The sequence below is a fragment of the Homalodisca vitripennis genome, chromosome 5, assembly GCF_021130785.1.
Source record: "Homalodisca vitripennis isolate AUS2020 chromosome 5, UT_GWSS_2.1, whole genome shotgun sequence".
Classification (NCBI taxonomy): domain Eukaryota; kingdom Metazoa; phylum Arthropoda; class Insecta; order Hemiptera; family Cicadellidae; genus Homalodisca; species Homalodisca vitripennis.
Genome location: NC_060211.1, coordinates 147,236,273 through 147,251,196, shown reverse-complemented (window position 1 = coordinate 147,251,196; position 14,924 = coordinate 147,236,273). Strand labels below are relative to the sequence as shown.

The 14,924-nt window shown below is 33.7% G+C and overlaps 1 protein-coding gene across 50 annotated transcripts in view; it reads left to right on the top strand.

The window, feature by feature from the left end:
- Nucleotides 1–4,142: 4,142 nt before the first annotated feature.
- The window catches only part of LOC124362991, a 217,854-nt gene continuing 207,072 nt past the window's right edge, over nucleotides 4,143–14,924 (top strand). For all 50 annotated transcript variants that reach the window (XM_046817976.1, XM_046818021.1, XM_046818001.1 and 47 more), the window contains exons 1-5: nucleotides 4,143–4,233; nucleotides 5,492–5,518; nucleotides 10,930–10,992; nucleotides 12,977–13,027; nucleotides 13,456–13,524. In XM_046817976.1, the coding sequence (XP_046673932.1) occupies nucleotides 5,510–5,518; nucleotides 10,930–10,992; nucleotides 12,977–13,027; nucleotides 13,456–13,524 (192 nt within the window). In that variant the 5' untranslated portion in view covers nucleotides 4,143–4,233; nucleotides 5,492–5,509. The remainder of the gene's footprint in view (nucleotides 4,234–5,491; nucleotides 5,519–10,929; nucleotides 10,993–12,976; nucleotides 13,028–13,455; nucleotides 13,525–14,924) is intronic.

Genomic DNA, 14,924 nt, shown 5'->3' with positions numbered 1-14,924 from the left:
GTATCATTGATTCTACTGGGACTACGTCTTCGCGTGTGAGTAACCTGGGGGCTCTGACGGTCGAGGACCTCGCCCACAAGCAACAGACGCAAAAAATCTATTAAACTCGTGGGCGATCTCAGCTTCATCCTGCACCAAGGTATCTCCAATTTTAATTTTGATCTGTTTGTGAGCTTTATTTTTATTGTTAATAATGTCCCAAAACAGTTTTAGAAACATTTTTAGAAGAAAGATTTTTTTTTGAGACATCATATGATTTCGCGGCTTGGATCACTTTTCGGTAAATTCTTTTGTAGTTTCAGGTAATAAATTTTGAAATTTTCATTTGAATCTGATCTATAAATTTCGGAAAGGAATTTTAGTTTATCTCTTGAAACCAATATTCCTTTCGTGATCCAAGTATTTCTTGTCTTTTTAAAATCAATAGTGACATTTAAAATGTCGTTATGCGGTCCAAAAATCATGGCCTGAGACTACAGTAAACCATACAAAAACGAAACCGATCATTATTTGTCACTATCGTTTACGAAACTCAATAAACTTCAATACTATTGAAACGTTAACTGTAAATGGTAACACTCTGCCGTACTACGACAAGGTGAAGGATCTTGGTTTGACTATAAACTCGACTTTGACTTGGACTGACGCTGTTGCGGAGATTTGTTAACAGGTTTTCGCATCTTATTCACTCACTCAAACGTTTACAACGATTTTTACTTGAACATATCAAGCTGCTCTTAACTAAATCACTTGTACTTCCACATTTCAATTACTGTAACTCCGTGATCAATGATATGACCATAGTACTTAGTGAGAAGCTGCAAAGAACTCAAAACTATTGTATACGTTACGTTTACGATGTGAGACGGGAGCAGCACATCACACCGTACTATATTCAGTCAAATATTCTAAAATTAAAAGATCAAAGATCCATAAAAATTCTAAAATTAGTTCATTCAATATTGAAATGTGGTTTTCCAAGATATTTTTCTGAATATTTTAAATCTGTGTCTCATGTAGGTGTAAGAAGCACTCGCTCTGGCTCATACATTTTGAGAATGCCTCAGCACAGGACTGCAGTATTTGATAAATCATTCCATATAATGGCTTGTAGGTTGTGGAATGCCCTTCCCCAAACAATTACTTCCATCGATAGCCGTTTCCGGTTTGTGGCGAAACTGAAAGATATGTATCTTGAGCGGTTAGCCGGGGCAGTTCCGGTCTGAGATGCTGTGGGCGTGAAATTGGCAGAGGGATGAATGTGAGATTGTGTGTGATAAAAGTTAGGATTCATTAACAATAATTACTTTAATTTATTTGTATATTAAAAGTATAATTTTATTTTATATGTTTTAAGAATAACAGAAGTAGTTAATTTATTAATGTGTTAAATTTTAATTGTAAGACGTTAAATTTAATTATTACATTAATTTCACCAGATTGTTTAAATGTAAAAATTTCTTTATTTTATTATCATTATTATTTTTTGTGTTATTCTTAAGATAATATTAATTTAATGTTTTAAATTTTACGTTGCCGCAGGTTAAGTGTAAGAAAGGGCCATGCGGCCCTAACTTTGCCTGTATAAATAAAGAATTTTTCATTTCATATAACTGTAGCCGTGCAATTAAATAAAAATTAAGTATGCAATACTTGGTCAGTGATGTAACGTAGATATCAAAGACAAAGTAATTGTTTAACTTTGACTAAAAATTTTAAAACCGTTAGAAAACCCACCTTAGTTTCTTTTTTTTAACAGAAGTAAGCTTCTGGACTGTGTATGCATATATTTTCTTGATCGGGGCAATACAGGAAACTCAAATATGGCACCGGAAATGCCTTAGACCGGAAGTAAATTACAATGGCCGAAAGTAGAGGCTTTTTGTTTGAATTAGACTTTTCAAAAACGTGTATGTATATACATTTTCTTGGTAGGTGAAACAAGGAAACTCGAAATATGGCACTAGAAATACCTTACATCGGAGATATTTACAAGGGTCTTAAGTATTATTTGCCGATATAGACTTTACAGAACGGTCATGATACATATTCTTGATCATGTCAACACAACAAACTCAACAATGATGTCGGAAATATAATTTATGCGAATCAGAAGTGCATATGCACACAGCCTAAAATAAAACCATTCAAAATTTAGCTTTTAACATCTGAAGCTCCTAACAATGAACACAAAAATATGCGTAATTCTGCTTTAAAACTACACCGAACCCTACCATATATTTACATTGTAAGTGCGCTAGCTCAAAACTAAAAAAAACTAAGGATTTCCAATTTAGGAAACCTTTACGAGTACAGAGGCCTAAAATAAATGAATTGTAACTGAAATTGATTCCAAATCAATCATTGAACGAATTTTCGTTCAACGGTTGGACGGACGCCGGTGTGCGTCGTTCCATTTATTAAGTATGCTAGCAATCTTTACAGATCATCCAACCCTTCCGTACGTGCCATCCGAGGCGATATGAGGCGGTCTTTAGGTAATCACACAGAGCTGCAGAGAAGCCTGTAGGCTGAAGTTCGATGGTGGATATTTCTTTTTGGATTAATTGTTCTTTCACTCATGCTGTGAAAGGGTGAAGCAGGACCACTGTGACGTAGTCGGTATTACGTAGTAACTATGACGTACACAGTGGCGCTCCTCTTGGTGGGACACCGAACTCGCACTAGAACACTGGCCAGAATCAACATGGCCGTTTGGTATGGATTTTCCACCTTTTCATATGTAATCAAGGATTATAGCTAGACAGGTAGCCTATTGTACAGTAGTTTAAAACGTTGACTGCGGCAAACGCCCTCGGCGGCAAAACCAGATTGAGAGTAGCCGGTCTAACCAGTATATAGTTGCAGTGAAGATGTTAACTACACGTAATAGATAGGTAGACAGATATTGTACAGAAGTTTGAAGTACGGGAAACCAGCAACTGTGTTATCTTAGCAGGACTACAATGAGTACTTGAATAAATATTTGCCAGTACTCCTCACTTAAATATACATTTAACCCTCCAACTGTTGTTTATCAAAATTTTGATAAACATAACCCTTAGCGGATTGTTGTTCGTCAAAATTTTGATAAACAAACATTCCCTTGCATAATCACTCATAACAGTATATTCCGGCAACTTATCGATTCGATTCATACACCATTGGATTCGGGGGAAAAAAGCCTAAGGAATACTATAGTTTTATTCCTCTTTATATTGTAGTTGCAACGTACCAAGTTCGTAGTTTGGAACGTAAAAGATGTGACCGCCATGTTGTCGATGCCGTCTGAGTTGTTGATGTGACGAGTCGTGTTTATTAGTAAGTTTTAGTAGGTTTATTTGTGTTTTAGTGTTGTGTTTAGTGTGTGGTGAATTGTTAAATATTGCAGTAGTGCAAATAAATATATTTTAGAATAAATAAATTTCTCGAAAATTTTTCGCAAAATTTTTGAGTAATGACAAAATGAAACTTTTTTCGACTCTTCAAAAAAAAGTTATGGAATTTATTTTACTACTGCTGTATAGTTTACTTCATTCTGAGTAATAAAATATGCAATATAACATGTATAGAAGTAAAACTGTATTAGTAAAACTTTTATTAGCAAACTCTTACATATACACCCTATTTTCACAATATATGCGCATCGCTGCTTTTTGTTATATAGTGTTATTATAGTTTCATAAATTTGTATAATGCTTATGTGTTTCTGAAACTAGAATAAATTTGACACACAATGGTACTCTCACTTTTATAGTTTTCTTACTATAACTTGGTTTGCTAGGTATGGTCCCCCCCAAATAAAAAAAAAAAAAATGTAAATTTTGAATTTCATGGAAAAAAAATTTTAGTAAACACTTTTTTTAAGGCCAAATTTAAATACTAATATTATTATATGTTTAATTCTGAACACAAAAATATATACTTCTATATATATTACTTTAAATTTATATTTTTAATAAATTTTTTTAAAAACCCTTGCACGAGGCTCGAAAACATGCCGCCACTACAGGAAAAAATGACTGCCAGTTGGAGGGTTAAGTACAACACCTGATCAGGGTTGTAATTTCGAATTACAACTTGCTCATAAGAAGAAATCACCTGATTGTAAATACATAATAATGAAATGTGACATAAATTAATATATACAAAGTTTACAAGATCCAAACATGGGGTTGAGTCGTATTTAACAAGAACATTCAAGTTTTCTAAATTTCAAGTTTTCTTAACAAGGTAAGGTATTATCACGACCTACTTCAAAACTAATAATTGCTTTCCTTTATGATATAGACGTTTACTTGATTGTATAAGTTTAAAAAACGTAAAAGTAAGCTGTAAAACCATCTAGTGTTGGAGATGTTTCAACTCAGGTAGAACACAAGTCGTAGCAATGCGGAAGGTTCTTCCTTCGACAAAATGGATGACCAAAAATGAATTTGAATAGAATGTAAAATTTTGAGAAATTATTTTGTCGAATGAGTTCGTGTGGATGTATTTTATAGTCTTGTTACTATTGACAGCTTATTACTGTTTGAAAATAATTATTAATTAAAATTAGTGTATAAGCATGAAGAAAAGATCAAAGTGTATATTCTCTGATGATATGAGGATTTCAAGATATGCTTCGAACTACTTAGTTATTCGTCTGATTCCATTATTGCAAATAGAATCTCAAATACCAGTCAATGTGTTAGTTAAAATTCACGATTTTATGTGCTCAGAGCTCTTTCTCCTGGAACGCATTAATAACAAGAGGATTTTCAATAAAGCTTTTGTAATTTCACGTAAACAGCTTTTGAAACGGAATTCATGAAATACTCAGCTGCTGTTATGTGCAAATGTGAAAAGTGCCTTTCGTTCAGCTTGCAGACTAACGGGTTGAGCGATTGGAACAGGTTGTTGTGTTTAAGACAGATACAATACACGACATTATGGGAATACTCTGCACCTTCTTCACAGCTTCCTTTATCGGAATATTGGGTTTTCATTACAACTCGTTTTAATTTGCTTGCTAATTGGCTATTGGTATATATTAACTGTTCTAAATTAGAGGGAAGGCTCAATTCGGAAGCGTTACAAAGAGACTAATTAAAACGTTAAATATTTTACCCAAAGCATTACTGGGTTAATACCTATAAAGTAATTGATGATTATAATTAATCATAGATAACTGTTATTTATTTCCTGAACACATTTGAGTGAAAACGTTCTATTCGCTAGAAAACATAATAAAACATTTCAAATATTTCTTCCAAGATTAATTTTTATATCAGAGAAGGAATCCATTTGAAACAAAGTAATAAGAAATTTAAAAAATTAAAGACATTAAATATTTTAATTTTTTATGATAACTGAGAATTTACTGATTAAATGCGTGCAACAATAACAATTTTAAGTTTACATTTACAGTATTGAATAGACAAAATTGTACGTGCACTTAGCAGTAACTTTAAAAATTACTTTATGATACAAAAATGGTTTTAAATTTCAGGTTTTCAGCACAGAAAAGATGGATTCTGTAAGTATTTCAATGTTTATCAACGCATTATTTAGTTTTTATGCTACAATGGCAATCGTAGAGGCTCAGGAATGATATGAGTCAGAGAGCGTCACTTTCGGTATCATGGGAAAAGTCATAGACACACCTTCGGGATCTACAATGATCGCTGAATCGAATATAATTTACATAGGGTGGTGATTGAGAAATTAATGCACATTCATAAAATGCTGCTGAAGTCTAAGGGGCCATCTTTATCCGAAAAACATGCAAGTGTGTTGTCTTTACACATCTTTTTGGCCTTGAATCGATTTAAGGATCACTCGGAGAAGTTAACGCCACAATATATTAATCCAATTTTGATTATCTATCAACTTAAATAGAATTTATCGTCCATCAAAATCCCAATCCGGCTTCTTTGATTAGATAAAATGGGTGAGAGTGCTGATGGCAAGCGGTCTAAGGCGTTGGACTTTGAGTCTGAGTTAGAGATAACGCAGGTTCGATTCCTGTCTATAACCCTTGCACTTTTTATTAGTTCCTTTGATCTTGTACTGTATCGACTCTTCCCCTTATTCTGTTTGGTAAGATCTTCGCATAGGCCAGTGGCCCAAGCATAATAAGGGCAGAATAAGGCATAAAAGGAGGTCGGCTTCTCCTTAAAATAATTTGTTAATGTTACTGTCACAATTTTGTATACTTTTGATGATTTAGAATATAAATTAATACTGTATTACGTATAGACGGAGAAATATTGTAGCTTTAAGAATATGTGTATATGATTATTAAGTAGCAATAATGTTTATTTAATGATTTGTCCAATCTCTAAACTTCAATGTTTGTGCTACCCAACCAGTTTACCAGTTGTTGTGCGTCGTCTTGGAAAAAATGTTCAGAATAATATTTGAAATATTATTAATGCAAACCAGAAAGAACAGGGTCCCAACATTATATCTTGTTGCACCCTGTTCCATACGAGTTTTTTATATGATTTTATAGAGAACCTTTTGATTTTTATATTTTGTAATGTTTTATAAATGATATACATTTCTTTATAAGACGAAACATCACAAAATTAAACTTTGAGCTCCTAATTAAAAAAAAAAAATGTTTACGAGTATTTCAGAGTAATAGCTCACATTTGCCTCCACAGCCCCAGCCACATCAAAACAGTAATTATTAGAGACAAAAAATTATTTTTGAAATTTTTTTACTGAAGTCACAATAAATATTGAGCCAAAACTTTCACTTTTTGCCTTTTTACATTTTTTCACATAATGAGGTGGAAAAGGGTGGTTTTGGGTTAAAACATCCTCTCTCATGGGGCAGCCCTCTAAATGTTTGAATACGCCAATAATTAGCTCCACATTGTCCAAGAATTATCCCAAAGAAAAAAATTGCCTATAAACATCTTCTAAAATAATCTAACGGAGGTGAAACATTTTGATCACTATATTGCAATAAAGAAGTTTTATTAGGTTTTTTTAGATGTAAACATTCCCAAATATTAATCGAACCACAAAATATTTATTTACACAAATTTGAGTTACTTACTTTGATAAAGATTTAGAGAACTTGTGCATTTACATTCAAGAATTAAGCTTCTATTAATAATGTCTGAAGTCGTGAGAAAGATGCAACGGTTATTCCATTTTGACATGTGTCAAGAAATATAGATGGATAATCTCAAATTCAGTTGTCAGTCATTGATATCCGGAGTGAATACTACAGAGAAACCACATTAGCTTTGGTTTCTGACTGATTATATTGCAAATTACATAGGCAGTACAGTCTATCTATTCAGTTTTCGATACTAGAAATAAGAAAACACCCCAACCGTCACAGTAGGGAAGTTATATCTACCCTTATTCCATGTCCGACTGGTATCTTGAAAACAATGGTAAATGTAAGACGCAAGTAAAATTAACTCTTGCAATGAGATATATAGTTGCAAGTTAAAAGTATTATACGAAATGTGACGTTCCCCCATTTTGAAAGGCAATAGGATACTAGAATAATTATAATGACGTACGTAAAGCCTACAAATTTAGTTTTTTAAAAGCTATTTTTTATCTACGTATAGTAACAACCTAGAAAAGTGCTGTATAAATATAAATCCCATTTTATATATAAGCACTTATCATTCATAGCGTTCGATTCTATAGTCTATAGTAAACATGCATTTATGTACACTAAACTATACACTAATTCGGGGCGGAACATCCAAATGTGGGCAAGATATAATGTAATAATGTAGACCCCAACTCGACAGCTCAACCCACAGGATGCCATTACAGGAGTAGGATACATGATAATAACACACGGGTTGGATGTTTACATATTGTTCAGAAAGTAAGGAATGTTTTGGACTTATAAAAAACGAAGTATATTAAAAAACATGTTATTACATAATGTGAAATAGGGACTAAATACTAAGTTTCCACATAGTTATCATTTAAATTCAGGCACTTATAATAGCGGTGGATAAGGTTTGAAATTCCTTAGTCATAGAACGAGTTCAAGAGTTTCTTGCGTACGGTTTGGCATGTGAGGTCGGGCATTGTTATGCAAAAGCATAATTTGGGATGACAATTTTCCTTGACGCTTGTTTTGGACAGCTCTCCTAAGGTTTTGCAATGTTTTGGCAGTACCGCTCAGAGTTTATTGCTACACCACGTTCGAGAAAATTAATAAGAAGCTCGGTTTTTGTGAAACGGCGGTTTTCACAAATCTTTTCATCAACTTTGGCGAACAGATCGTCAGTCGCAATGCTCGGACGTCCCACTCGCCTCTTTATCATGAACCTTTGTTCCGCCATTTTTTAAACTGAATGCATCACTGCAGAACTTTCAGTCGGTACGTTGTTCCGTACATTTCACACAGTTCCCAATACATTCCTACGAGGTTTAAAGTTTATTGCCAACTAAAAATGAATCACAGACCGCACTTCACAACTGGCGGCATTTCCGATTGCAGGGACACATTTTAAATTTGAATATAAAAAAGTCGGGCAGCGCGGAGATGTTCTAGTTGTTACGGGCTGGGTGCTGACTGAGGTGTCGAGAACACGAGCTCCTCATGCAGCGGCAAAATGGGGTGATCGCAAACCGGCGGAGAGAAAGAGTGGGGATGGAGGGGCCCTCCTGCCAACTACAGATAGCCCGTGTATTGAGAATAGTGGAATGAGCAGTCTGCGCGTTCTCGCTCTGTACTCCTCTGAATTTAATTTAGTTCAGTACCTGGTAAACCTATTAAAATGTATCACTGTATTTTCAAATCCCTTTCCGTAGTTCAGTACAGCATACATATATTTAAAATTACGTTTTTCAAAGCTGGATGTTGCAGGATGCAGCACAATTAAATTGCAGGCAATTAATCTGACAAACCTCTTCAAATGTACCACTGTGTTTTAGCTTCTACTCTGAGTTAAACACCTTTAAGTAATATGGTATAACATACATTAATCTTGGTCTATATACAAATAAACCAATACAACGGAGTATCGAAAGACCCAAAAAGACGTAAGGAAGTCTAAAGTAACAAAGTAACCTCGTTACGTTCAGTGGCGTAGCTAAAAAACATTCGAGGGTGGATTAAACATCCAGGAGGATTAAAAAGAGCCCTACTCGCAAAATTTAGAAATTTGTTTGTTTACAAGTGAATTCTCAATTTAATTGTACTTTTTTTAATTTTCTTAATCACTCAAATGTGATTGTAAGCATTCATGCTTGCAAACATTTAAACTTTTCAAAAGATTCGAGACTTTTGTTCTTAGCATAGTAGTTAAATAATGATCTTCAGGGTCTCCAAAATACAAAATCAACAATTAAGCTGAGTTTCTTAATTGTATCTTTTGTATTAAAATGTAAACAAATAAAATTGTTTTGTAACATTATATTTGGTTCATTGCATTTTCCAACTGCCTTAATCAAATATATATAATTTGTAGGTTACATTACTATTAGTTAGAAATTATTCGATAATTGCCATGTACTATAGATCAGGTCAGCATTATAATTGCGTACGCCAGACGACACATGAGACATATCAGGCTTGGTCGAAGTTGCATGCACAATTTCAAAGTCAAAGTTTAACATTGTAAACCAAACATATACTCATATATGATCTTAAACTGAATTTGTCAGTTACAGTAATATAATATAATTAGGAAGATTTGTATTTATTGATGATGTCACGTGCTATGTTAGGTATGTTAAGTCAGGTAGTTTGTCATTGATTTTGTCATATTTCTATAATTATGTTTTTGGTTGAATATTTACTCGCAAGTTTCTTTTTTTAAATCCCCTTAGTTTATTACAGCTAATTAGATTTTGTAACGCAATTATTAATTTATTTACTACCAATTAAGGACTCCACATTATAATATGTTGCTTTTGCCATATTAATTTTGAATATATTCCAATAGCACAAAAAATATATTTACCGTCGTTTTAAGCCTATTATGTAAAATATGATGAAAATATGACATTTTATTCGTTGTGCACCATCTCACATTTTTGTAAAGTGTCTTTGGATTTATAAAGAAAGTTCAATATTAATATAATTAATTCGATATAATTTTCTATGTTTTGCAGATATGTTCGGATATAAAACGACTCATTAATTCGTAATATATAGATAATAGAAATCAGAACAGTTTCCGAACTAAGGTCACTATCAGCCGCATGTTCAGGGTTTGTCGGCACTGCTTGGCTCTGACCAGTCGACGAATTTTCGGGATTTATCGGTACTGCTCGGCTCTGCCACCCACCCTTTCTCTCCGCCGGTTGCGATCACTCCATTTTGCCCGCTGCATGAGGAGCTCGTGTCGAGAACGAGTACACCAAAATAAATGCGACTGACGCGCGCCTGGCAGCGTCAGGTGAAAACGTTCCTTACTTTCTGAATAGCCCTCGTAGAACACTAACTTTTCCCGAAAAGGTGTGTGGTGTAAAGTACGAAAGTACCCAAATAAGCCAGGAGCAGCGAGTAAAATACCTATTATTATCTATTTTAATATTAATATCTATTATTTAATCAGGAAATAATAGATATTTTAATGCGAATTAGTCAATTAATAAATAGGCTATAAATTAAAAAGCACATAAAATAAAAATGGCTACTACCTTTGTAAGTTCGGCCATAAAGGTATTATATCAGTTTTGAAAACATATTTACATGTTGGTTTACGATATTATACTTCAGTTTGTATTTGAATCGAATCAGTGTAGCTTGTACTAGCCTACTGAAGGCATAACGTGGAAGCTTGCAAACATACTATATGTTTTGTTTATATATCATATCATATGTACGCTGTATTAAATACGTTGGGTATACCTTGAAGATATCGGTGGTTAGAACGTCAACATTAAAACAGGGCTTTTGAAGAATGTTAATTCATAAACAATAATAATTAACGTTTGTTATAACAGCCGACATCCGACTGTTCACCACAGGGAGCACCACAATCAGCGCCCCCTGGAAACCCGAGCTTGGTACGTATAATTTGCATTAGCTAGACAGTTCAGTTTCGAAAATAATCGTTATTTATTTATCAAACTGACTAATTATGCCTTTGGATGCACTGACCGTAACTAACACTGTAACCCGCACGAAAGTAGTCCGATGACATTGAAGGCGGTGTTGCCATATCACTGCTGATGACCAACTGTTTCCGCTATGACGTGGATTTGATCATACATTGTCTCTTTAATTTAAGTCTGAAAAACAGGTGTATTCAATCAAACCTACCTGTCTTCGTTTACGGTAACAAATGATGTTTGTTTATTAAAAGAAATGGTAAGAGTAATCAATAAATCGGTTTTCATAGACTTAAAACTGGCAACAGTGTTTCATGCGAGGTTCAGAGGGGAGGGGGGGATTCAGACCATCCACCATCGGATTACTTTGGTACGGGCTGCTCTAGTAGTTAAGTTATGTTGTTTAATTTGGTGTAACAAAGAGTTTAATTAGGTCCAAACAATATTTATTTTTGAAAACGTTATCTTTCCACGAGTTGAGAGCTAATTTGCATTATATAAGCAGAATCGTCAACCTCGTTAATTGTTGTGGCGGTCGAAATAGGAGGGTATCGAAAGGGTTAACATTATGAAATGACAATTCTTTCTTAAATCATATTATTATGGCTTTACACAATTAAAATCGACTGATTAACACATAAAAAGTTACATTACTGTCAGATAAACTAGACAAACAGTCCTAATTTTCAGGGTGTAAATATCCCATCAGACAACTATATCCGTATAGTATAGATATACAGACAACTAGTCTACTTATCGCGTCTTGTCACCACCAGACAACTAGATTAAGATTCCTCACTTTTACAGTCTGTATATAGTTATTCGGCGATTATTTAACATTTATTTACATATCTGGTGTTAATTTAAAAATATTATTTTTTACACTTTTCATAACCTCTTATATTGACCTCCACCATAACTAAGCTGGCTCAAGGTAGTCTTTTTTGTAAATAACTAGCGGACCCGGCGCGCTTCGCTGCGCATTTCAATAAGTTACCCACGGCTTCGCACGCAAATCTTAAGAACCGAAGTCCTTATATTACTTAGTAAATTTTTTTTTTACTATAATAAATTTTAGATTAAATTAGTTATATCTCCGATGCCACGATTGAGCTTGCTTTGTTGTCTCGATCGAGAGAATATGTACACACGGAGTTTTGAGAACCATACTTCTGTCAAAAAAAAACAACTAAGGTTGATTTTATAACATTCTTTATATTTGTAGCCAACGTAAGATAGTAATTATGATATCTGCATTGCTCTTCTGATCAAGCATGAGAATGGTTTATATTAAATAAATATTGCAGTTAAAGGTGAATTTTTACGTCAAATTTGAATTGTATTATCTGGATAGTAAAGTCTATGTTTAACAGTGATTGCAGAAACAGTTCAAACAAAATTTGTAGTTTCTCTTAAGCTTACTATATGCTTTAAAACTATAAGTGTAATATATGTTTACAAAGAACAGCTGATTAAAAATTTGAAAAGACTCTTTCACTTAATAACATATGTTTGCTGCAATGCATTTCTTACGGGTATTTCTGTAACCAGTGGGGCGGAATCCTGAATCGGGAAAGGGATAAAAAGTATCCTATAACCTTCTACAGATCAAGACGAACAAATTAAAAAAAAAATTAGGCGAATCCGTCCAGCCGTTTGTGAGTGATGCTGTTACACACGAACAGTTTCATTTTTATATATTAGATTCTATATGGATATAAAGAAAACCCAGCTGTTGTGATTATACAATGTAAAAATATAGATGACTCTCGGCTCCTGGTCTGAAGCGAAGGTCTACTACAAAAAAATCGGGTAGACGGATTACCAATAGGCTGTGAAGAGTTCATTATTATGTAAAAACATATTGTTTATCTAGAATACAATAAATATTTTTAGTGTAAAATTAAAGACTAATGTTGCAATTCGTGTGATGTTGCAGTGGTCGAGGCGTCGTAATCGTCAGAGACACAGATCCGCGTCTCCTTGCCTAGTAAGTAAGCTTTACATCTTTGCACTGTGACTCTCCCTGCCAGTTATACATTTAGAAAGTACACTATACACTCTCCGGGGTACTGTATTTAGTAACTAAAGCGCAAGTTCTGAAGCCCAATTTATAATATTGAAATTTGAAAGACAGGACCAGAAAGATGACAACATGTACGTTTCATTGCATGTTTTTTGTATTCCCATAATTGTAGTATGATCTATTTGGAAAAAAGCAACCTTTAAGTAAAGAGAGCTAAGTTAGGTCTTTTTGAAACTTTCACAGTTGTAGTTTGTTGGGCAAATCCTTTGCTCGCATGTATGCTAAACTGTAGACTAGGAATAGAGTTGACCATCCAGTCCAAGATGTATGGAGATATCCAAAAGTATGGAGTAGTTTGTAACATATGATATCACATTTTCTGATGTTTACAGACCAGAAATGCAGCCACTTGTCCTAGGGCCACTTCTGGTGGAAGCCCTGCAGGCCAGCGTAACACAAGTGTAAGCGGGAATTGCATCACTATTGTAATAGTAAAATTAGTTATTAAAAGGTAGGTGACTCTTAGGGTTTACATAGTTTTACGTAAACAACCACTTGAATTTAAGGTTCTCTAAAATTTGAAATTGTGTCTATAGTTCTATAAAGTGCATAATGTCTCCTCTGTGCAAAATTTATTAAAAAATTTGATTTGTCGCTGGTTAAAAAAGTGGAAAATACTGTCAAGTATACTTTATGGAATTTAGAGTAAACTTTTTATTAAATCCATTCATGTAGCTGGAATGCCAACAATATTAATGATTTACCTTCGATCAACAAATTGACCTTCTCACATTTCTTACTATTGCGACGTTATTACGCGTTTTGTTGACATTGTGTAATCATCAGGCATCCTCGCATTAGTGTTTCGTTGTTGGTTGAAATTAATCTCTTAATCTCTGGCTTAATAATTAAAAATCACACGTAAATAAGCAATACAAGTATTTACCAAACACAAATCGCTACGACGCGGTGGCCACATGTACGCTCACGCTGGACGGACGGACTGAAACTACTGGAGGAAGGAACTTGTTGAGATGGACTTAGTTTACTGATCCATCATTTCCAGACGCATTACCGTGTTAAACAATGATTTTGGTTTAAGCGTTTATCTTATCATTGAGTGCGTTGTAGGAGTCACTTTGTACTGCTTTGTATACTGTTTTGAAGTGTGGAAATTAATCTTTTATTGAATTTGTGATTTATTCGTTGAATTTGATTTATATTGCAGTCGTTGCATCCACATTGTATGATATCTGCAGCGTAGTTTGAAGCAGTTTGTACGTTGTATAGCAGTATTCGTTGGAAGATGTTTCTCAAACTCAATTTGAATGATTTACGCGTTTGTCCTAGATAGCACTTGGTCAATCACGTCGTTTGTTGTATTTTATAAACCCCATTACCATCAAAATTATCCTCGTTCGAAGGGTTTTTATGTAGATTGATTCAGTCGCTAAACTGATTTACAGTCCTAAAGCCACAGTTTATCCATGTTTAGAAAATGTGTTGGTTAATAACTGGTTGTAATGGTTAGATATAGGAAAAATTTTTAAATTTATTAAGTTTAGCACAACCTTTCATTTAAAGCAGGAAACATACAACCATACTGTATACATGTTTTTGGTTTATAATAATTTGTATATTTTAAAGATGTAAATTTTACAGTTGTAGAAAATTTTTGAAAAATAAAGTCATGCATGTTATTATTTAAAAGTTTGTGTCATAAATAGCCAAAAAAAAATATTATGGTACATATTTACATTACAGGAGTGCCAATAAAAAAACACATTGTTTTCAAAGCAATTTAGACTTAAATTTTGAAAGGAATAAAGATAATTAAATTATTTCTTTGCCAAAATATTTA